The 26,409-nt window shown below is 36.5% G+C and overlaps 1 protein-coding gene across 2 annotated transcripts in view; it reads right to left on the reverse strand.

Annotated features, from left to right (window-relative positions):
• LOC141402756 (bumetanide-sensitive sodium-(potassium)-chloride cotransporter-like) overlaps positions 1-26,409 on the reverse strand; it is a 325,712-nt gene that overhangs the window by 87,293 nt on the left and 212,010 nt on the right. For both annotated transcript variants that reach the window (XM_073984675.1, XM_073984674.1), the window contains exons 7-8: positions 8,210-8,474; positions 3,644-3,897 (exon numbers count right to left, since the gene is read on the reverse strand). In XM_073984675.1, the coding sequence (XP_073840776.1) occupies positions 3,644-3,897; positions 8,210-8,474 (519 nt within the window). The remainder of the gene's footprint in view (positions 1-3,643; positions 3,898-8,209; positions 8,475-26,409) is intronic.

Genomic DNA, 26,409 nt, shown 5'->3' on the forward strand with positions numbered 1-26,409 from the left:
TGAGTATTTCTTTGCATATGAGTAATTCTTTGCATAGTTTTTACAGAATTCGACTTTTTCAAGGCGCGATAACTCTGGAACCGTTGGTCAAACAAAAAACAAACAAATCTGAAAATATACTAAAATGTTTTGCTGATGAGCAGTATCACCACAGCAACAAAAAGGAAATCAAAAACCTCGTTTTGAAAAAGTGTCCGATTTCACTCGGAAATCCCCATATACATACAAGCAGAAATTTTGTAACATATCTCAATTTTATTTGTTTGGGTACCAACATATTTTTTGTGTTAGGACATATTTTTTATGGCTGGAGAGAGGATTTTTGTCAAAGAGAGTAACAGCAGGGCTCTCGCGGCTGCGGAATGCTGTTTTGTAACAAGGAGCTGTGTGTATGGTGTAATAGGAGACGCAGAAATGTTGGTGGTGTGGTGCGGTAAAACAAGTGTGTTTCGTGCTTTGTTGTTGTTAACCAACGTAGCAAGCGAAGAGGAAAATAAAAAATTGTTATTAATTATGTTGTTCTCTTTTCTTCAGTTTCTAAATGCAATCGTTGAGTAAACACGGTAAAGTGAGTGAACAAATCAGTGTTTTTTGTCTTTTCTTAAAGAAATGGTGCTTTTTAGTATATTAAATGCCCAATACATTTTATAATTGAATCAAAAAGGTGAAGAGAAGTATTTTATTGGACAAAGAAGAAATCGCATTTAATATTGGTAATTACATCAATATATTTTTCATATACATACATATGTACATTTGAAATATGGATGTACCTATTTATAACATTATATTATCATTTGATTCCTCAGACCGATTTCCCGCTGATGATTTTACCTTTGAGGAAAATGTGTTTTATTTCACAATTAAGGAGAAGCGTTCAGCGATGTTTCTATATAATTTTTCTTTTTAAAAGTATGACTTTTTATAAATTATTTCATTCAGTTTGTAATGTATTGTATGTATTTCTTTGGAATTTTTTATGTACCTATGTGTCTGTTGTTGCTTTTATTTTTTTCTATGCCTTTCAATAAACCACCACCATTTATAAATGTGTGTATATGTTTGAGATAGCCAGTGAGCGCTTACTGAGAGCAAGTGAGCGCACATTTCAATGTGTTTCACATTGAAATTTAAGCTCCCATGTTGTTACAACCAACATCAAAGCTATTCGAGATCAGACCTTAAACTGTACTCTTCCAAAATGTTGAGTGGAAGGTACCTTAAGAGGTCGACCGACACGGTGCCCTTGAACCAACTTTAAATGGAAAGTGCTTACATCTGGGAACTTTTTGCGGATTCTGAAACTACAATGTTCATAGATGAGAAAAATCAATAAACCAAACAAATCGCCGGAGCGCTTTTTAAATCAATCGCGATTCAAGTTGTCATTTATGTTTTCACGATTTTGCTTTGAAACCGCCAGTCCTATCGAAATGGGATTAGAGAAAATATTGTAGCCGTGAAAATTGTCTACAAGATTGATATTTATGATTTTTTCGTAGGTTTTACCATTTTTGAGATATGGAAGTTCAAATTGGGTATCGCCTCCTTATAAAACAATGTCATGTACGATTCGCCTTAACTAACTTTAAAAAAAACCGCTTATACCTGGGAAGTTTTTGCGGATTCTGAAACAGCAATGTTCATAGATGAGAAAAATCCAAAAACAAGAAAAATTCGCTAGATGGATTTTTAAATAAATCGCGGTCAAAGTTTTAATTTTTAGGTCCTATCGAAATGGAAAATGTTGTAGCTGTGAAAATTCACCAGAGGATTGACCGCTATGATGTTTCCTAGGTTTTACCATTTTTGAGATATAGAAGTTCAGGTCTCATTTTTAGGTTTTTTTCTTGTTAGCTCTTTACGATTTGTTTGAAAACGGTAAGTCTTATCGAAATAGGACAAGAGAAAATCTTATAGCTGTGAAAATTCTCTATAAGATTGGTTTTCGTAATTTTTTCCTACGTTGTACCATTTTTTGCGATACATAAGTTTAATTTTGGAAAGTGCAGTCATGACCTTGTTTTGTAAGGAGACGGTACAGTCAGTAAATTGCCAAAATTTGAACTTCTATATTTCAAGAATTGTAAAACCTACGAAAACATCATAAAGGACAATCTTGTAGAGTAAAAGAACGTTAAGTTCGGCCGGGCCGAAGTTTTTATACCCTCCACCATAAAATATTCTGAACTAAAACGTAATAATTATTTTCTATCCTATCCACAATTTGAGGCGGAGATATTCTGTGACCACTGATACCTAAATAAGGTAAAAAATTCATATAGAAATGTCTTCAATGGGTTGGCAACCTTATATGGGGATAAATCAAAGTGTGGACCTATGTTGATAATTGTTGGTGGAGAAGTTTTGTGACACTGGCAATCTCAAATGACGAATTGCAGATACTTCCGTCAAAAATTGAAGCTAAAATCCTCAAAAAGCAGCTTGAATTTTATTAAAACATGTTGCAAACTATCAATTTTTTTAATTCTTTCTTATTTTGCGCGAAAATTTACATATTTTAGGACCTCAGTAATTAATAGTATGTTTGAAGCCATTAATTTACAATGTTTCTCAATATAATGAGTATATATAATATAATTGTTCCACAAACATCCCATAAGGGACAAGGGAGACTTCTCTCAAGTCAATAAATTGAGTAGCGCTTTTTTAAGATTTTTTCTTATTATCAGAATTGCAACCTCTATAAATTTTACGCGCAATAACCGAAATTAGTATCTCGAACTGATTTGAGAATGGAATTTTTTTCTCAGTCCATGTGCCAAAAATCTTTCGTGTAGCTTAAAATTTTTTTTCGATGGAAAACTAAAAACTTTTGTCTTTTCCTCATATACCCTCATTAAATTTAATGCTGAGGGTATAACAATTTGGTCGGTGCCTCGAGGTGGACATTCCCATGTTAAATTCACCAGTTTAAAGTATTTTGAGTAAATTGGATGGTAATTCGTGGTGGTTAGCTGCCACCGTAGTGCAGTGGTATGTACACCCGCCTTGCGCTCAAAAGGGACAATTTTGTCGATTCCCAGGCCAGACAACTTTAAATTTTCAGTGTAATATTGGCTATATTTCCTGAGTATTTCAGCCTGTAATACTTCTCTATAAGTGGTTAAGACACCACGTTCGGACGACGCTCGGCGATAAACAGTAGGTCCCATATCAATGAAGTAATATGAATGGGGTGCATTCATTGATATGAGAGTAGTCTCCCTTGTCCCTTCTGGGATGTTTGCGGAATAATTATTGTTAATTAGTGGTGGCTGCCACTGGGTTATTGTGAATGAAATACGACCATGTGTGGCTACACAGGTTAAATTGGTTACATTTTGAGTTATTAAAAAGTGGGATTAAATGCCATACCATAAAAATATTTTTTTTTATTTTTTAGAGAGAAAAAGAAAAAAATTATTTTAATTTCGACCAAAAAGTGTTGTTATGCCGTTGTTGTGCTAAAGCAAATATATGTAACAGAGATTAACCACGAGCCAGATTTTTAACCATGAGCCAGTGACAATTCGTCCATTATTACGAAATAAATTTTTTGTTATTTACATACGTGTGATTTTATACTTATTATTAAGAAATACATTTTTTGTTATTTATATACGTGTGTTTTTATACTTACTTTGGCCTCCCATTCCATTCCGACGACAACAATTATCAGCAATATCAGAATTGTTACACTGCCAATGATGCGCACATCTTGTATGCCGCCATCAACAATGCTGGCACCCATGGAACGCAGCAAATCCAACATTGATTCACAAAAACCCACAACATACATGGCACAGGCCACTGCATTCGCCAATGAGAATATCAAACCGATTGAGCCACCAAATTCCGGACCCAGCGAACGTGATATCATATAATATGTTCCACCTGAAAGGGAAGGGGGACATTTTATAACGTGCACATTTTTTTTTAAACAATGGGTGATGGAAAAGAGTTATTTGGTTGTTTTTTCTTTAATTTTTAATCCTTTGGCTTAACATTTACAGATAATTTTTACGTGATGTTGCCGTTCTTAATTTTAAACGGAATTGATTTTTTATCTAGAGTTTTTATAGTCAACATAAACTTTTTGCCAAACTCATGTCCTGTTAATTGGCACACAAAGGCACTTGACAATACAACCTGAACTGTCCTTGCTTCCCACCACCAGTTAATATTTTGACATGTACTCTAACATTTCGACATGTAATCCCTTGTCCTTTTAGGATGTTTGGGGAACAATTATACTCTAACAGAAATCCATTAGGAATTTTTCTTCTTGTGAGTTACTTCAAAAGTGTCCGCAAATTATATATTTTTACTTTATTTAAAAAATATTGGAAATGAATGCAACTTTTGTTGGAAGAATTGAAGACATGTCTGTCGGGATGTACAAACTGACATCCTTGTACCTGTCCGTCTCTCTCCGTGGCTGGTGCTCACGATAACTCTTGAACGGATAAATCAACTTTGCACCTCTTAATATATTGTACAAACTTAGATCAAATTGGAAAAAGGGCCATATCAGTCCACTCCCCACGGTATCACCAAAAGTTTAAAATCTTACGCTAAAATGTGCGCACTACAACTTTTCCATGAAAAAAAATATTTTAAAAAATCTACGAGCTCTGATGGACAATGAAAAAAATATTTTAAAAATCCACGAGATCTGTTGGCCCATAAAAAAATATTTTAATAATCCACGAGCTTTGATGGCTCTTGAAAAAAATATTTTAAAAATCCACGAGCTCTGATGGTCTACGAAAAAAATGTTTAAAAATGGCCCATGAAAAATATTTTAAAAACCACGAGCTCTGTTGGCCCATGAAAACAAAATATTTTAAAAACCACGAGCTCTGTTGGCCCATGAAAACAAAATATTTTAAAAAACCACGAGCTCTGATGCCCCATTAAAAAAATATTTTAAAAATCCAAGAGCTCTGATAGCCTTTGAAAAAAAAAATATATTAAAAATCCACGAGCTCTGACGCCCCATTAAAAAAATATTTTAAAAATCCAAGAGCTCTGATAGCCTTTGAAAAAAAATATATATTAAAAATCCACGAGCTCTGATGGCCCATGAAAAAAATATTTTAAAAAATCACGACCTCAAATGACTAATGAAAAAAAAAAATATTTTAAAAATCCACGAGGTCGGATGGTCCTTGAAAAAAATATTTTAAAAATCCACGAGGTCGGATGGTCCTTGAAAAAAATATTTTAAAAATCCACGAGGTCGGATGGTCCTTGAAAAAAATATTTTAAAAATCCACGAGGTCGGATGGTCCTTGAAAAAAATATTTTAAAAATCCACGAGGTCGGATGGTCCTTGAAAAAAATATTTTAAAAATCCACGAGGTCGGATGGTCCTTGAAAAAAATATTTTAAAAATCCACGAGGTCGGATGGTCCTTGAAAAAAATATTTTAAAAATCCACGAGGTCGGATGGTCCTTGAAAAAAATATTTTAAAAATCCACGAGGTCGGATGGTCCTTGAAAAAAATATTTTAAAAATCCACGAGGTCGGATGGTCCTTGAAAAAAATATTTTAAAAATCCACGAGGTCGGATGGTCCTTGAAAAAAATATTTTAAAAATCCACGAGGTCGGATGGTCCTTGAACAAAATATTTTAAAAATTCACGAGGTCGGATGGTCCTTGAAAAAAATATTTTAAAAATCCACGAGGTCGGATGGTCCTTGAAAAAAATATTTTAAAAATCCACGAGGTCGGATGGTCCTTGAAAAAAATATTTTAAAAATCCACGAGGTCGGATGGTCCTTGAAAAAAATATTTTAAAAATCCACGAGGTCGGATGGTCCTTGAAAAAAATATTTTAAAAATCCACGAGGTCGGATGGTCCTTGAAAAAAATATTTTAAAAATCCACGAGGTCGGATGGTCCTTGAAAAAAATATTTTAAAAATCCACGAGGTCGGATGGTCCTTGAAAAAAATATTTTAAAAATCCACGAGGTCGGATGGTCCTTGAAAAAAATATTTTAAAAATCCACGAGGTCGGATGGTCCTTGAAAAAAATATTTTAAAAATCCACGAGCTCGGATGGTCCTTGAAAAAAATATTTTAAAAATCCACGAGTTCTGATGCCCCATGAAAAAAATATTTTAATAATCCACGAGCTTTGATGGCCCTTGAAAAAATATTTTAAAAGTCCACGAAATCTGATGGCACTTTAAAAAATATTTTAAAAATCCACGAACTCTGATGGCCCTTGAAAAAAATATTTTAAAAATCCACGAACTCTGATGGCTTTTGAAAAAAATATTTTAAAAATCCACGAACTCTGATGGCTTTTGAAAAAAATATTTTAAAAATCCACGAACTCTGATGGCTTTTGAAAAAAATATTTTAAAAATCCACGAACTCTGATGGCTTTTGAAAAAAATATTTTAAAAATCCACGAACTCTGATGGCCCTTGAAAAAATATTTAAAAAAATCCACGAGCTCCGTCGACCCATGAAAAAATATTTTGAAAATACACGAGCTCTTATGGCCCATGAAAAAAAATTAAAAATCTACGAGCTCTGGCGGTCCGGGAAAAAATATTTAAAAAATTCACAAGCTCTGATGGCCATTGAAAAAATATTTTAAAAATGGTCCTCAAAAAAATATTTTTAAAAACCACGATCTCTGATGGCCCATAAAAAAATTTAAAAATTCACGAGCTCTGGTGGCCCATAAAAATATTTTAAAAATCCACGAGCTCTGATGGCCCATAAAAAAATATTTTAAAAATATGCGAACTCTGGTGGCCCATAAAAAAATATTTTAAAAATCCACGAGCCCTGGTGGCCCATAAAAAATATTTTAAAAATCCACGAGCTCTGGTGGCCCATAAAAAATATTTTAAAAATCCACGAGCTCTGGTGGCCCATAAAAAAATATTTTAAAAATCCACGAGCTCTGGTGGCCCATAAAAAATATTTTAAAAATCCACGAGCTATGGTGGCCCATAAAAAAAATATTTTAAAAATCCACGAGCTATGGTGGCCCATAAAAAAATATTTTAAAAATCCACGAGCACTGGTGGCCCATAAAAAAATATTTTAAAAATCCACGAGCTCTGGTGGCCCATAAAAAAATATTTTAAAAATCCACGAGCACTGGTGGCCCATAAAAAAATATTTTAAAAATCCACGAGCTCTGGTGGCCCATAAAAAAATATTTTAAAAATCCACGAGCTCTGGTGGCCCATAAAAAAATATTTTAAAAATCCACGAGCTCTGGTGGCCCATAAAAAAATATTTTAAAAATCCACGAGCTCTGGTGGCCCATAAAAAAATATTTTAAAAATCCAAGAGCTCTGGTGGCCCATAAAAAAATATTTTAAAAATCCACGAGCTCTGGTGGCCCATAAAAAAATATTTTAAAAATCCACGAGCTCTGGTGGCCCATAAAAAAATATTTTAAAAATCCACGAGCTCTGGTGGCCCATAAAAAAATATTTTAAAAATCCACGAGCTCTGGTGGCCCATAAAAAAATATTTTAAAAATCCACGAGCTCTGGTGGCCCATAAAAAAATATTTTATAAATTAACGAGCTCTGGTGGCCCATAAAAAATATTTTAAAAATCCACGAGCTCTGGTGGCCCATAAAAAAATATTTTAAAAATCCACGAGCTCTGGTGGCCCATAAAAAATATCTTAAAAATCCACGAGCTCTGGTGGCCCATAAAAAAATATTTTAAAAATCCACGAGCTCTGGTGGCCCATAAAAAAATATTTTAAAAATCCACGAGCTCTGGTGGCCCATAAAAAAATATTTTAAAAATCCACGAGCTCTGGTGGCCCATAAACAAATATTTTAAAAATCTACGAGCTCTGATGGCCTTTGTAAAAATTTTTTTTAAATATCTACAAGCTCTGATAGCCTTATAAAAGTTAAAAAAGTTCAACATTGGAGTAGCCGATGTTGTTCTGTGGTACCATTTTTTCGGAACAAGTCTATACCTGAGATAACGGCTCTTTATATAAGTAGTATTTTTACTAAAAATAGACTTAACACCCAATGGGTTTTATGACCAAAATAGCAAAACTTATATCTTCCAAACAATTACCTTTATATCAACTTACAGGAGAGGACACACAAAACCACCATTTGTTATTTTCAACAACTAAAGCTGTGTTTATGTGTTACCCAAAACCATAGATGAACAAATTGTCCCCACAAACGCAACTTACCTCCTTTTATGACACCATTGGTACTAATCGCTGACATTGATAGGGCGGTTATACTGGTTACTACTGTTGTGGTTAAAATCAATATGAAACCTTCCATAATACCAGCCTGGCCTACCACCCAACTTAGACGCAGGAACAGCATGACACCCCAAATATTTAAAAGGCAACGCACGAGGACACCTTTGATCCAGCCAAATTTTAACATGCCATTTGCAGCGGCAGCCCCAGCCTCCAGGTCATCATTTCGATTCAAACTGTGAGTATTCTATAAAATATGAAAAGAAACAATGAGAAAGGAAGGGAGAAAAAGGTCAAAGATTAATAAATATTTTCAACACATTTTTTGCTCATTGAAAGCCATATTTGAGGTGGGAAAAAAACTTTCTGAACGATAAAGGATATGTATTTTTTCTGCCTGACAATGAACGAAAAAATAGTAAAGTTTTTTTGTAGGAAAAATTGTTACAAAATGTTAAAAAAGCTTTTCCATAAAAAATTTTGTTAATCTTCATGGTATGGAAGAAACAACCTTTGAATTTATCCTTTTGATAGGGGAAAACAAAACGTTTTAACAAAAATCTACAAAGGAAAGGAAGTTTAATAATTGGAAAGTGTAAAACCACAGCTGCTAAAAAAAACTTAAATAGCTTTTTGTGTTGAAAAACACGGTAATGGCATCCCCCCTGTAAGTTTGGCAAATTCAAAAATATTTAAGGCACATAAGCATTATGACTTTCTCATTTTATTCTTTTACCAGAAATGACTGAAGCGAGAATGTCAAGCGGCTTAAAGGTGGAGACACCCTTTAATAGCATGCTTATTATATTGACGGAAAACTATTTTGTTATTCATGTAATATTTAATATACACTGAAAGAAGTAGCGGTTCTGATCGACTCTAATGTGGCAAAATCTAGGATTTTTATGTAGATTGCTCCCACATGGCCTCAAGCGACTTCAACTTATGAATTGCACTATGAATTATAACGGATTTTTATCATAAACCATCTGGCAGCCTCTAAATAAAGCACTCACTCAGTTATAGGAGTTGATTGATACCTGATCGAAACGGATCTATGTCTCGTAGAAGTATTACGATGTGCGAAGTATGAACCAAATTGGTTACTGCCTTCAAGAGTTGTTATGCCAACCATTTTAGCGGAAATTTGTTAACTTTTGTGGGGGAAGTACCCGAAGGAGTGGACCGATATAGCACATTTTGGTCGTATATTAAGATGGGGCGATTTGAACACCTTATTGGGCCCTTCGCGTTTCTGATTCCTGGGACTGTACTGAGCAAAAAAATCCACTACACCATATATCTAAAAAGATCAAATTTTCAATTTATAAAAATTAACAAAAGCTTTTTACCGAATCGACCTAAAAAATAAGTTTTCGATATCAGGACAATATTCCAATATGGTGTGGCATTTTTTGGTTATAGCCCTAATGTCCAAACCAATGAAATTTACTTACCGAAAAATTTAATTTAATTCTAACAGCCGCTTTAGTATAGGGTAAAATATCCTGCAGGTCGCTGTGCCTCACATAGTTCTATACCTCATATAGAGAAATTTTCCAAAGGCAAATTAGACAGAAAATGACTTCCCATACTTTTCTAAGAAATACCGGCTTTGTGTGCAATCCAGTAACTTTGTTAATAAACTTTTCCCATTATTAATATTTCCATGTTATGCATAAATGTAAAAATTTAAATCACTTTCTTGTAAAGCGTTCTTTTCATAGTCACAAAGTGAAATACTTATATAAGACAGTCAGTTGCTTTCATTATAATATTCAAAGATTTATGCCAAAGGAAGAGCTTAAGCTAAAGTATCTAATAAAACAAATGCCATCAAAACCACACAACATATTACCTCATATAGTGAGTACGTACACAAACACCTATAAATTGAATGTAAAGTCAGAAAGTGAGAAATTCACTCGTGCATAAAAGTAAAAACGAAAAGAAGAATAAAACATATGGGATATTTCACGTCATTAGGTTGCAAATGGAATAAAATTTCAAACTGTTAAATCAAATATAATGACAGGGAATGGGTATTTGGAGTATATATAGAGTCGAAATCGCTTATAACGACGGTCAAGGGATCGATATAATTGGTTGCTCTAAGCGATATGTCGTTATAAGCTATATTTGTTTTGTGTGGACTATAAAAGGCTTCAGTCATTGTCTTTTTCTCAATAAGTCATAGATAGCTAAGGAAAACGTATTCTGAAAAAATATTCAAGCATTAAACTAAAATGCAATCTACTGACAACTTCCACGTTGCGGTCCTATCAATCCTCTCTACTTACTCGCCATCTAACTTTTTTATTTATTTATTCTTATACTCTCTTCCATTCTATATTTTCTCTTCTACTTAAAGGATGAACACAATGGATCTTTGATCTCCTAAAGAATCGTTTGTATTTATTATAGTCTCGTGTCCTTAAACCTAAAGCTAATCTCAGGTTTTCCATTGGAGAAGGTTGATGCGTTCGTTCAAAACAAGTTGAAAAGGTATCAGCCGGCCATGTCGACAGAGATATACCCTCAGCCTGTAGTATAATGAAAAAAGCAAACCCAGTGTGGCGCACAGTGTTTCAGAATCTTTATCTGTTCGACATATAACATAATCAGATTTCTCGTAAAATAAATCGTAAAATGGAACAATTAGTTTCCTTTCACAATTTTAGATGGACAACCCAAATGCCTAAATTATCCAATGGATACCCCAAATGCCTAAATTATCCAATCTTAGTCCGGTCAAAATAGACATTGAAATAGCAAAAATTCCCACAAAGCTGAATTTTGGTGGAGAGCTAGGGTTTGCCATTAGAAGCAACGTCCTAAAAGTCCCCATTGATCCCATGTGTGCAAAACAAAATATTCGGGGTCAAAGGTCAAATTTTAAGGGTTTTTATTATTTTTTGAAAACGGTTGTTCTAATCAAGAAGTGACTAAAGTAAATATTGTAGACAGAAAAATTATCTATAAGCTTGACCTTTATACTTTTTTTCCTAGAAGGAACCATTCTTGAGATATAGCTGTTCTAAAAAACACATGATTTTTATGCACTTATAAGGGAAATATGCAATTATTTAGACGAACCGGCTAATATAAGCGAAGTAATCGGGTCTGTCCCCCAAAAAATATATATTTTATTGAAGAGCGAAATTATAGCTATCTTCTAAAAAAAATTCCAACAAAATCGGAGCGTGTTTTGTAGAGTTATTCAATGTTAGAATCATTTTATGCAAAAATAGCCCATTTAACCCACATGTATAATCGAAAGTCCAACGGGAACGACCCCAACGGAAACTCTCCGATTTTTTTTTTAAGTTTTGTCCGAAGGTATGGTCTGTTGCGCTGATTACGGAAATGTATAATTTTCAACGGTTGCAGATCCTGTTCACCGGTTATTCGACCCGAAAGGTCAAATTTAAAAACCGGGTTAGACCCGGTTCTACTGAACCGATTACTGCAAAGTGGATAGTGTTTGAAAGCTTACGGAAGTAACTAACACATAGCGTCGTTACTTTAACCGGTTCGCCTCAGAATGTACTTACGCGGCTAATTTTTTATTTGACCTTTAGATCGCGATATCTCGAAAATGGTAAGTCTTTTTTAAGAATCATAAAGAACTTTCTTGTAGACAATTATTGAATCTACAACTTTTACTTTAGCCGGCTTTTGCCAAGTCTTACCGTTTTTGAGAAAAATTAAAAAAACTGAATAATGCCTCCAAAAATGACCTTTGACCCCGAATAACTTGTTTTGCACACATGGGATCGATGGGGACTTTTAGGACGTTGCTTCTAATGGCCAACCCCAGCTCTCAACCAAAATTTGTGGGAATTTTTGCTATTTCCCCCTTATACGCATGTCTATTTTGACCGGACTATCTAATCTAATCTAAAAAATACGTACAGCCAGGTGAAAGGTAGCACCTACTGCTCTATTAAAGTGTCGACCTATCTTTACAATTTTTCAAAAAAATGGAATTTAAAAAAAAATATTTTTTTAAATAACTATTTTTTTCAAAAAATTTAAAATTTTTTCTAAAAATTAAAAGAATACTCCTTGGGGTTTCAAATAACTCATATACTTAAAAATGTCAATTTGTGTAAAAAAGCTAATTAATATGGGAAACACATTTCTACCCATGTAATTTCAACAAATTTAAAAAAAGTGTTAAACGGACAGAACGGGACGGCTACAAAAGTATACATTGGCTGAAAGAGGAGACTCGCGGGTATCTTTCTGCTAATATAAAAGAAATAAATAAAATAACTTCTAATATTTAAAGTAAGACCAGCTTAATCACAGATTTGTTGTTTTCAAATTTTAAAAACAAGAAGTTTTTAAATTGGGTGTAGTTAAAGTTGATTTACTTTAGGGAAGGGCAGAGAAGACTAGTTTCGGTCTTACTTTAAAAATAAGAAGGAAACACACATCACAACAAAACTGCCAAAGTGAATCTAAAAATAGACACACAGCACGGTGGACGATTTGTTTGTCGTTATTTTCGACACACTATCAAAATAGTTATGATGGCTCTCTGCATCGTGGAGACGCATAACAGTGGGAGTAGTTAATTTGGTTTGCATATGCGGCTACGAGAGTTTTTGAATGTTTCTGTTGAATTCGCATTTAAACTAATTCGTCGGTCACATTTATTCTTGAGCTCGAGTCGTCATAAAATAGGGGAAGAGTTCTTTGTTTCAATACAAAGAACTAAGGGAACTGATGAGTCCAAGTGGCGTTGGACGAAACTAGTCTTCTCTGCCCTTCCCTAAAGTAAATCAATTTAATTACAGCAACTTTAAAAACTTGTTGTTTTAAAAATTTGAAAACAACAAATCTGTGATTAAGCTGGTCTTACTTTAAAAATAAGAAGTAAACACACATCCGAACAAAACTGCCAAGGTGAATCTTTAAATAAAATAACTATTTCTTTCTCCAGAAGTTTGCAGTTATTACGTATTATCATAAAATGGGGAAACTGTTGTCTTTAGCCATGCCACGCCCACACCTTCCAATATTTAGATCTAATTTTATAGTTTCCTTAGTTTTAATCGAATCTCATATAGAAATTAACAACGGTAACGACTACAAATTTGGATTTTGAAGAGGAAAATCGATTTCTGAACCATTGTGCTGCGAGAAATATCCGAAAGAATGTATCAAATTTATCCGCGAACTGTAATGCGATTCTCCAACTCATTTGTTGAGGTACCGACAATTGTAGGTAAAATTAAAATGCTTATAATTTCGGTAATTACCGTTGTTTTAAAGTATAATGTGTAAACTAATTGCAACCTGCACTAAAATCCAAATGTTTGAACTTTTGATGGGGGGATACCGGATTATTAGACCAATAAAGTCCAACTTCGTATTTGATTCTAGTTTAGAAAAACTATTACCATATGCAGAGTTTGGACAAAATTGAATACTCTCTATTTCCAAAAGATCCAAAACGTGGCCTTAAACGGTACTTTTCAAAATTTTGTGTGGTAGGTACCCGAAGGAGTGGACCGATATAGTCCATCTTCGAACGTAATCTAACTTTGGATAAAATATCATTAAGGGCAAAGTCTGCACCGAATTGGTTAATTCATTCAGAATACATATCCCCGTTGACCTCAAGTTTGAGGGTATAAAAAATGTAGGTTTCGACCAGTAAAATCATATAATGAATTACTGTACATCGGTCTTAAAAAACTCGTTTCCTGGTCCCTTATTACCCTAGTATTGTTGTGCATTTCTGCCTATGCCGGTAGTTTGTTCCATATGTCTCCTGTTTATATCTACATGGGGATATACCTGCATCAAAGCCATCAGTAGTTTTATAGTCTCATTCTTTGCAGGCATTTTTATACCCTCCACCATAGTATGGAGGGTATATTAAGTTTCTTTTTCCGTTTGTAACGCATTGAAATAATCATTTGCTACCCTATAAAGTATTGATATTCTTGATCAGGGTAAAATCCTGAGTCGATCTATGCATGTCCGTCCGTCCGTCCGTCTGTGGTAATCAATCTTGCATCCCAAAAATGGAGATACGACGCAAAATTTTGGGAAGATGTGTATTTTCTTTGCAGGCAGGCCAAGTTCGATGATGGGCTATATCGGTTCACGTTTTGGTATAGCCCCCATATAACGGTAACTCCCGATTTTCGGTATTTTGAGGATTTTAGCTACAATTTTTAACCGATCTAGATCTGTAATTTGACATTTGAGGTTCTTAGTGTCCATGAAACTCATCACTAAAAATCGTCAACATAGGTCCATGTTTTGTACTTCCTGCCTATTTTCGGTATTTTGAGGATTTTAGCTACAAGTTTTAACCGAACTAATTGTAATTTGACATTTGAGGTTCTTAGTGGCCATGAAACTCTTCACTATGTTTCCATGTTTTGGTGTAGCCTCCATATAACGGTACCTACCGATTTTCAGTATTTTGAGGATTTTAGCTACATGTTTTAACCGCACTACCTGTAATTTAACATTTGAGGTTTCCAGTGGTTACAAAATATCTCCATAAAAACAAGTAAAAAAGCATTAAGTTCGGCCGGGCCGAACTTTTCATACCCTACACCATAAAATATTCTGAACTAAAATGGAATAATTACTTTTCATTCCTGTCCCCAACTTTAAGTGGGTACGTTAAAATGTCAGATAATGTTTATGTACATTTATGCTTCATTCGGGAGGCCCTTTTTTATGGTGCCTATATCTAACTATGTATGTTGACAATTTTTGGTGGGCTAGAAATTGGGAGGTACTGTTATATAGGGGTTATAATAAAACATGGGCCTATGTTGACAGTTTTTGATGGGAGCCTTTAATGTCAAATAACTCCTAATTCGGTTAAAAAATTTAGCTAGAATCTTCAAAATATCGAAAATCGGTACATAACGTGGGAACTTCAAATGTCATTAACAGCTAGTTCGGAGGTATCTGGGCTATACGAAAATATGAACTTTAATGGACCGTTATATGGGGGCTATACCAAAACGTGGACCTATGTCCACAAGTTTTGTCATATAAGTTTATTGACATTTAAGAACTTTAAATGTCAAATTATAGCTACATCGGTCTGAAAATGTAGCTACAAACGTCAAAACACCGCAAATCGGGGGTACCGTTATATGGGGGCTATACCAAAACGTGGACCTATGTCCACAAGTTTTGTTATATAAGTTTATTGACACTTAAGAACCCTAAGTGTCAAAATATAGCTAAATCGGTCTGAAAATGTAGCTAAAACTGTCAAAATATCGTAAATCGGGGGGTACCGTTATATGGGGGCTATACCGAAACGTGGACCTATGTCCACAACTTTTGTTATATAAGTTTATTGACATTTAAGAACCCTAAATGCCAAATTATAGCTACATCGGTCTGAAAATGTAGCTAAAAATGTCAAAATACCGCAAATTGGGGGGTACCGTTATATGGGGGCTATACCAAAACGTGGACCTATGTCCACAACTTTTGTTATATAAGTTTATTGACACTTAAGAACCCTAAGTGTCAAAATATAGCTAAATCGGTCTGAAAATGTAGCTAAAACTGTCAAAGTACCGTAAATCGGGAGGTACCGTTATATGGGGGCTATACCAAAACGTGGACCTATGTCCACAACTTTTGTTATATAAGTTTATTGACACTTAAGAACCCTAAGTGTCAAAATATAGCTAAATCGGTCTGAAAATATAGCTAAAACTGTCAAAATACCGTAAATCGGGAGGTATCGTTATATGGGGGCTATACCAAAACGTAGACCTATGTCCACAACTTTTGTTATATAAGCTTATTGACACTTAAGAACCCTAAATGTCAAATTATAGCTATATCGGTCTGAAAGTGTAGCTAAAAACACAAAACACCTTAAATTGGGGGGTACCGTTATATGGGGGCTATACCAAAACGTGGACCTATGTTCACAACTTTTGTTATATAAGTTTATTGATACTTAGGAACCCTAAATGTCAAGTTATAGCTAAATCGGTCTGAAAATGTAGCTAAAAACGTCAAAATACCGCAAATCGGGGGGTACCGTTATATGGGGGCTATACCAAAACGTGGACCTATGTCCACAAGTTTTGTTATATATGTTTATTGACACTTAAGAACCTTAAATGTCAAATTATAGCCAAATCGGTCTGAAAATGTAGCTGAAAACGTCAAAATACCGTAAATCGGGGGGTACCGTTATATGGGGGCTGTACCAAAACGTGGACCGATATATCCCATCTTCGAACTTGATCTTCCGACGGCTAAAGAAATGGTATTCCCCAGTTTTCAGCGAAATCGGTCAACAAATGCGACCTGTATGTTGCGAACGGACGGACGGACGGACATGCATAAATCGACTCAGAAAGTGATTCTATGTATATCCCTAGAAGAAACTATGGGTCTATCTCGCTTCCTTTTGTATGTTACATACAAATGCACTAACACATAATACCCCTTACCACATAGTGGTGTAGGGTATAAATAGTTAGCATAAGTCCATGTTTTGATATAGCCAACATAGAACGATACCTTCCGATTTTCGGTATTTTAAGCTACATTTGTTTTGACCGAACTACCTGTTATCTTTACGTTTACGTTTAATTTTTAACATAGGTCCATGTTCTGCTATAGCAGACATATAAAGGTAGCTCCAGATTTTCGGTATTTGGAGGGTTTTAGATACATTGTATGACGGAACTACCCGTCAAACATATTAGGTTCCATGTCTTCACAAAGCTTTTCCCCCAAAAATTGGTCGATACTTTGATATAGCCACCATATAAAGGTGCCACTTGATTGAACACATTTTTATTGTGAAAAAAGTTTGTGTTTCCGAAAATTTATGTACACCGCGAAATAGGCGTCGTAGACCCTCCATGTGCTATACCAAAGAGCGATTTTGTGATGTCTGTCCGTCTGTCAGTCCGTCCATTAAAAATTGTAATCAAACTACAGGCCGCGATTATGGCCGACCAGAATATAAACTATTAATTTTTGGTTGTGATCGTAAAATAGTTAGGGGGTGAAATGGACCAAAAATAAATTTTTGTCTGATTTTGAAGCGGCTCTGTAGATAGCAATTATAGTCTAATTGCCTTAAAATGTTAAGTAAAATTTTAAATAAAATTGATGATTAGATTTAATAGACCAACATTTTGTGTGACAATTGCAACATTGTCTAGTGTTAAGGCCTCCATTCACTATCAGATATGCTGTCAGACCGATGAATCCTTTCGTGTATACGTGTGCATGACAAGTGTATAGCAAAGCCTTCAGTCAAAACTCGAAATCTTGAATTTTTCCTTGAAAATGAAAGAAATTTTATGATTTCTTTGTTCCTTTACAAAGATTATTTTTTTTATATTTTCAAAACGTATATTGACAATTTGAAAATGAAAACAATTCACCAGAGGGATGGGGGTTCATTTTGAAAATCAAAACAGTTTTGTATGTCATCAAACTACATATACATACATTTTACACATACTATCACAAATGCTGTCGGGCATACTTATAGTGAGTGGAAACCCTAATTACTGTATCTTTATTGCTGGAAGACATGTTCCTCCCACGTAAGTTATATTTGAAAGAGGAATTCCCGACCTTTCCATTCATGATTTCATCCCGCCGAAGGAAATTATCAATTGACTTTCAGTTTTTGAAATGCTGATTTTTTCTAGTGAAAACACTTTAAGCATCGAGTATTCTCATGTAAATGAGTATAATGCTCACTTTTTGGCTTTCCAAAAAAAGCACCAGAATAAAATGTTATTATTAATATTTTTTCTCACATAAAAAGTTTTTTAATAAAATATTAAAACAGCAACACTGGAATTAATTCAGATTAAATTTCAGTGGTGGTATTACTTTTTTAGCGTTTTTGATGTTTTCGCCGCAACTAAAATAATTAGTTAACTTGGAATCATAATCAAATTTGATGCAGCACGAATTAAAAATGTTTTTACAGAAATGTATTGCATCTGATAACAAACTTTTTTCGGTGGTGTTGTTGCATAAAAATGAAATTTCTAGAATAAAGCTGATATTAAAACTGATTTAAAGGTTATCCTTTCTATAATATTAAAAACTATGATCAAATCCGGGCAAAATGTAGCTCACCCCAAGTATGTTTGGACGAAATCCGTTTCAGACAATATGGAGTTGATTTAGTCATGTCCGTCTGTCTGTCTGGTTGGAGCGCACGATAACTCTCAAACGGATCAATCGATTCGGTCCAATATTTGGCTTTCCTAATATTTTGTCCAAACTTAATTTAAGTTCGAATTTTAAGATCGGTCCGCTCCTTCCGGTAACTCCCCCACAGAAGTTCGAAAATGTTCAGAAATTTTTTGCGCAGGATAACCGATTTTATCCATACACATCGTGAAATTTCGTTCTAAAATTTGGTTTTCACAATCTTTTGTCCAAACTTAATTTAAATTCGAAGATAGACCATATCGGTCCACTTCTTCAGGTACCTACCCCACATAATTTTGAAAATGTTCAGAAAAATTGTGCACAGAATAATTCATGAAGGGAGTAACCAATTTGGTTCATACTACAGGACATAGATCAGGTTCGAATATTTAGGTCCACTCCGTCGAGTACTTCCTACACAACAATTGTGAAAGGTGCAGTTAAAGGACTGCTCTCAAATCGTTTTGCTTATTTTTGTAACAACGTGTATTCGCTAGTCCACAAGTCCTTACTTCTTGAGATAATGGCCCAAAAGCTCCCAAAAAGCCTGCCGGCACCAACTAAACTGTAGAGCTGGCAAGAAATGAATGGCACTATCGATAGCACCGATTGTTTTTATTTACGCTATTTTTATTTCTAAATTAGTTGTGATGACAAATTAACGGTAATATCCATAGCGATGGATTTTTTAAATTAAATATCGAAAATATCTAATGCTGGGAGTATCGATGGTTTGCCAGCTCTACTAAACTGGGAAGTAAGTACGTAACATAACCTTCGAAGGGAGAAACCGTCAGAAGTATTGTGTGTTACATCGTTTCTTTAGGTCCGAGGATGAGGGTATATCTCTGTAGGTCACGCCGACTGATACTTTTTTACTTGTTTATTATTTATTTCTCACAAAAAAAGCTGTTTCATAAAATATTAAAACAGCAATAATTGAATTAATCCAAATTTCAGTTTTTAAACGTTTTTGATGTTTTCGCCGTAATTAAAATAATTAGTTAACTTAAAATAATAATAAAATAACCAATTAAAGAGTTTGTAATGCACCTGAAAACAAGCTTTTTCGGTGGTGCTGTTGCATAAAAATGAAATTTCTAGAATAAAGCTAATAATGGATATTCAGTGGAAGGTTTCTGTAATATTAAAAACTATAATCAAATTAGAATTAAGTGTGGTTTTTGTTATTTATAATGATGATAGAATATTTTATCAAAGTCATAATACAAATCTGTTGTTGGGATATTTCCTACAGTATATCCCATATGTATGTATGCAGGTATCTGTTTTCGGAGAAATTCCACAATACATATCTTATTTTGCAAGGATGTACATGGATGGGTATGCAGTCAACATGTTATGAGGATAAATAAAAAGCCGGCAAAATTGAAGGTTGTAAATAAAGTCAAGTCATTTTAGCAACAGCAACGACATGTAAATTTTGGCCACATATTTCATAAAGCCTCCTACACACCACCTCACACACACACATACATACATATATGTTCAAAATGATTATATTCAGCTAGCTATAAGTCACGCCGGAAGCAATATAAAGCATTCATTTATAGCCATATGTCAGGAAAGATGGCACACACACAAAAATGTAGACAGGAAAATTCCTTAACAAATTAGTAACCTAAAGGCTGTGTAAATTAATTGCGAAGTCATCGCACCTCACCTAATGCGAATGTGTGTGTACAAGTATGTATATCTATTAGATATAAGGGGGGATTTTTTGTTTCCTAATTTCCATCTGCTTATGGCATCATACTTACGTAATGCCATCAGTGGTGCTCTTTAGTCTAACCTTTATATGCGGATGCGAATAAACTAAATTAAATTACATGACAAAATAAGTGGATGGATGCTGCTGCTGTCGATGCTGGTGATATCTATTCCGTTTTTGTGGTTGTTACCATTACAAAAGCAATTAGATTACCATTACAAGTATAGATGTGCTTTGGGGTGGGGGAGAACAGAAGACAATGAATATTAAATAGAACGATACTTGACGTCTATTTGCACTATTTGACCCGTATAAATACACATAATATACATAATAATTAGATAGAACAACAACAAGAACATCAATGGTATATGACAATGTCTACAGTATGTGGAAAAATATGCGCCAAGAATGCCTCAGTGGCCTCTGGAATGGAAATTAAATTGACGGGTTAAGATGAGAGGTCTTTAGTTATATAGTCCTAGGAGTGGAAGTCTCAGGAAGTGTGTTTTAGAGTGATGACTTTTTTGACTGGTTTTTATAAATTCTTTTTCTGTAGCAGGAATGTTTTCCAAAAGATCCTCGAAAAGACCTCAAACTGTACATAAGCACAAAGGGTGCACTTTTGTGAGGTTGGTGCACATTTGGAAGAAATTATAAGATATGCAAACTTTCCGATGCCAGACAGACGGGTTGACAGGGCTAAATCGACTCCAAATTTTCTGAATCGTAAAAAAATAATATATACCCTCGTTAGCTTTGTTTGCGGCGAAATTGATTGAACTTTAGAGGGAGCGGCACCGGAAGAACTGGAACTATATATATCTTCGGAGTTTAAGATTTGCAGAAATATTGCGATATGCAAGTTTGGACTAACCCAGTATTTGGGCGGAAAGTTGTCGTGCACACCATTCACTATATATGTCAGCTTCCGTCTAATTTTCCCAAGGGAGTATGGACTTGCCCATAAACAAAAATTTTACAGTCATAGAAGTGTTCTCGCGGACAAGTTATTGTAAAAACATCAAAATGATTTGAGAGCATGACTTAAATTGCACTTTTCCGAACAAATTTTGGGTGCGAGATACCCCAAGGAGTAGAGGCACACTTTTAGACATATACCTTCGATAGCCTAAAGGCTGAGGGTATAAAATGGTGACGATTTTTTATGAAAATTTTTTTATGAAGGCTATAGGAAACTTGTAAGCTCTTCTAAATGTATACTGAATTACTCTTGGGGTCCTTTTCTGGTAGCTACTCCGTTTACATTCAATTTGAGGAGGAAAAGGAAAGTGCCCTTTTCATACCCTCCACCATAATATGGATTGTATAATTAAATTTACCATTCCGTTGGTAACACATCGAAATATTCATCGGGAACCCGCCCGACTGTTGAAATCAGAATACAGCCCACAAAGACAGAGATTCGTAATTTGGTATAGAAGTTTCTATTAGTCCTAGGATGATCATTATTTGCGTTTTCATTACTAGGACAGAGACTTTTCTAGTTGCCCTCGTACAACGATTGCGTTGGCTGGGCTATGTCAGCAGAATGGATAAAGATACCCCCGTTCTGAGTGGTACACCACAATTTATATTTTATATTCGCTGCCTCCATTACAACGGTACATGTTTCTTTCACGGGAAAGTCCATACATCTTGAGAAAATCGTCCGATCGCTGTAAAAAACTCCTATTGCACCATGTGTAGTGGCTGGAGCGCACGATAATTGTCGAAAGGATATTTTTGTCCAAATAATTTGTCCAAACATCGTTTAGGTTCGAAGATAAGCCATATCGGTCCATCAGATACCTGCCCCACAAAAGTTTTCTCTAAAATGGTGTCCACGGTAACTCCCGAAAGCTGTAAACGATTTGGTCCATACTTTGCACTGTGAGACACAGATCTGGTTAGAATATGGACTATTTTGGTCCACTCCATCGGGTACCTCCCACACAAAATTTCGGAAAAGTCCAGTTTAAGAGCTGCTCTCGAATCGCTTGGAGTTTTTGCGAGAATTTATATTCGCTGCCCCCATTACAACGGTACATGTTTCTTTCACGGGAAAGTCCATACATCTTGAGAAAATCGTCCGATCGCTGTAAAAAAACTCCTTTTGCACCATGTGTAGTGGCTGGAGCGCACGATAATTATCGAAAGGATATTTTTTGTCCAAATAATTTGTCCAAACATCGTTTAGGTTCGAAGATAAGCCATATCGGTCCATCAGATACCTGCCCCACAAAAGTTCAAAACTTTTCTCTAAAATGGTGCCCACGATAACTCTCGAAAGCAGTAAACGATTTAGTCCATACTTTGCACTGTGAGACACAGATCTGGTTAGAATGTGGACTATTTTGGTCCACTCCATCGGGTACATCCCACACAAAATTTCGAAAAAGTGCAGTTTAAGAGCTGCTCTCGCATCGCTTTGTTTTTTGTTGCAACAACTTGTATTCGCTGCCCTCCTTACGAAGGTTTTTTTTTCAGGAACAAGTCCATATTTCCTGAGAAAATGGCTTGAGTGCACAATAACTCTAGAACGGATGAACCGAGTTGATCCAAAATGTGTCCTTCGGAATATCTTGTTTAACCATATCTCCTTAAGAACCTCCCCCACAAAAGATCAACATTTTTGTTTAAGTGCAGTTTAGGATCTGTTCGAAGATCCTTTGGTAGCGAAGTTATGTTTTTCGTGGGCAAGTCCATGTGGCAAACTAAAATGCCTGGGGGGCTATAAATCGAAAAGAAATTACCCCAAAAGTGGACTATGCCGATGTATTTCTTCAGGGACATCCTAAAACCTCCAGTAAATACATAATTATTAGGGAAAAAGATTTTAGTTGCGTAGCTGGTATTCGATTTAATAATGTCAATAGATGAAAGCTTCAAGTACCGCAGGGTGAGGGTATAACACTGTCGGCAAAAACGACGGTGTCAATGAGATGCAACGGGTTCCAAGGATGGGTGCATTTTAGGAAATGTTCAGGCCTGACATACCTGAGGGATTACTACGACAGGGTTTATGTTGCCTCGTGCTGCGCCAATATGAACCCCAGTGAGTCTTCATCATCAACATCATCGGATACAACGTTCTTCGACAGGATCGTAGGAGAAGTGGGGGTGGAGGGCTTGCATTCATACTGCACCACTCTGTACAGTACAGACCTATATCGCCGCTAGACTCTAGGGATCCATACTTGGAGTGTATGGGAGTAGCGGTAAGGTGTGGATCCGCCGAGATAGAACTGCTGAATGTGTATATCCCGCTCGTCAATATCTGTGTCCGCTGGTCCGGCTGGTCCTAGGGGATTTCAATGCACATCACGAGTTATGGCATTCAGCTCCAGGTAATGACCAGAGAGGTAAAGATCTGGCAAATAGATAGCTCCACATTCTGCACTGCGAACGAGGACGCACCCACCAGGATGAGAGGAGACTGAAACAGTTCACCTGACATATCCATCGTGTCACCCGGCCTGATGAATGACGTGACATGGCAACCTGTCATTTCCCTTGGGTCGGACCATCTCCTAATCCTCATCTCCATAAACAGACCACCAGACTTCCTAACCTCTGAACGCAGCACTTTCATTAATCATGGAAAAGCGGATTGGCAAGGTTTCAGAGAGTTCACTAATCAACGCTTCAGAGAACTGCCCAGTCTCTCTGATGTTCGGGTAGCAGAGAGGAAGTTCCGAGACATTATCACTGCTGCAACCGCTCGCTCGACCTAATTTCCCAGCAGAGGCGACGGGTTTAGCTAATGAGCGTGTTGAGCTTCGACGCACGAACCCTAACGACCCCAGAGTCAGGGAACTGACAATGGAAGTCAATAGATTAGACGGTGAAAACAAGCGGAAAAAGTGGCTATAACATTTGAGGTGCTGCAACAGCTGGATGACCCAGGAGTCGAGTATTTAAGTAAGGTACTCAACTTATCGCTAGCCACCCTAATTGTTCCCGATGCCTGGAAGATGGGCAGGGTGGTCCCGCTGCTGAAACCTGGCAAAGATGCCAGTAAAAGTGAGTCGTACAGGCCGATTTCACTTCTATCACCAGTAGCAAAGATACTCGAGGCATTACTTCTCCCCAGCATCAGAACGTGTTATCCAGTTGCAAATCATCAACACGGGTTCCGAAAGCAGCACAGTACTACAACAGCACTGCACGAAATGTCCACATATATTGGACGAGGAATCAACCAGGACAAACCATGTCACAGAACAGTGATGGTAGCATTGGATCTGACCAAATCGTTTGATACGGCAGCCATGCTAGGCTCTTCGAGGATATCGAGAATACTACACTCCGGCCTTGTCTGAAACGCTGGGCCATCAACTATCTGTGTGGTCGCCAGTCATACGTGGAATTCAGAGACAGGAAGTCCAAACCCCGTAGAGTAAAGAAGGGAGTTCCCCAAGGAGGGTGATATCTCCGGAACTGTTTAACCTCTACCTCTCTGAAATTCCAAACCCCCCGACGGCATTGAGTTAATTACGTACGCGGATGATTGTACACTCATGGCGTCAGGTCACAATATCGGTAACGTTTGTAACAGGCTAAATGCCTATCTCATTGATCTGGTAGAGTTTTTCTACGCGAGGAATATGAAAATATCCCCCACTAAGTCAACAGCCACACTGTTCACCACATGGACGGCGCAAATGAAGCTCCCACTGAATGTGCAGGTCGACGGTGCAATTATTCCGACCACAAACTACCCCAAAGTTTAGGGGTCACATTCGATAGCATGTATAAGTCGTCCCAGCATACTATAGTTATCTGCGATAAGCTGGGAAACAGGAACAAGGTCCTCAAGTTCCTAGCCGGCAGCACATGGGGTGCAGATAAAGAAACCTTGTTAACCACATACAACGCGATAGGTCGGTCTGTGGTAAGCTATGCGGCGCCGGCGTGGTTTGCTAACCTAAGTGATACGCAATGGGATAAACTACAAATCTGTCAGAATGCTGCCCTGAGAAGAGATACAGGGTGTCACCTCATGTCGGCAGTGGACCATTTACAAAGATCCTTCTTGTGCGTCGTCACAACAGGATGTTGACGATGCAGTACTTGCTTGGATGCTATAGGTAAGACCAACCAAATCACCATCTGGTGGATATGCCTGAACCCCCCAGGCGAGTTAGGGAGGATTATAGAGATCTAGAGAGAGGTCCAAAGATATAAAAGAGAACCTCTAGATAAACGTGCATACCAGGCAGGTTTAAGAGACATTCATACTGATGCGGTTGCAGAGGCTCTGGCAGCCTACAGTGTGAATATCGTCCTCGAAGATCATCCACCACCCGTGGCAGCGGAAGAACAACAGCTGCCAAGACAAACGAGAGTCGTGTTGGCACAACTTAGATCTGGTTGGTGCAGCCGCCTCAATTCTTACTGGTCCAGGATTGATGGCACGCGGAATATCTGCCCAGCATGTGGCACCGGTCCGCATGCTACGCAGCACCTGTTTAACTGCCCAGGCAACCCGACAGACTTAACTCCTCTCTCTCTCTTTGGACTAATCCTATTCAGGTGGCGTCCTTTCTGAACTTGGAGCTGGAGGCAGAGCCGAATCAATAAAATAAAGATTTATATGTACTTGTAGAAGCTGCTACAACAACAACAATACTTTTTTATTTGTTGAAGATGAATATTCGCATTTTCATTACTAGGCAGAAATATATACATATGTATATATTATGGCCCTATATTCCTCCCCGATGGATTGTCATCTCAAGCGCGATGGGGAGGTCCAGCAAGCGTAAAGATCCTGATAGCGATGCCGGCGGTAGCAAAGCTGCTGGTAGGGCCACCCTTGCCGGTAAGGTTGAAGGTGAACGCTGACGCTAAGAACAATTCACAACGTGGGAAGTCAGCGGTGCAGTATGTAACATTAATATAGTTCAACTTCGGCGGATGAACAAACCACACTATTGTAAACCAGCGTCTGTCTCGAAGCGAGCGGCTTTACGAGAAATGCTGTGCCTTTTAAGCTAGATCCAAGATGGCAGCCCCATCAAAAAGGCTAAGAGCCTTGGGTTGACAATTTACTGCTCCTAAAACACAATTTGTCACTGAAACCAATAGAAAATTAACCATGAATCGAAATTTGGCAACGACCCTTAGCATGAAAAAACGGACACGAATTGCAACCTGGAATGTAAGAACACTTTTTCAATCGGGTAAACTGGCTCAAGTCGCAAGAAAAGCGTCCCGCTTTAACATAGAAATTCTTGGT

Source organism: Musca autumnalis, unplaced genomic scaffold (assembly GCF_047663935.1).
Source record: "Musca autumnalis isolate F117 unplaced genomic scaffold, ASM4766393v1 scaffold_4, whole genome shotgun sequence".
NCBI classification, from domain to species: domain Eukaryota; kingdom Metazoa; phylum Arthropoda; class Insecta; order Diptera; family Muscidae; genus Musca; species Musca autumnalis.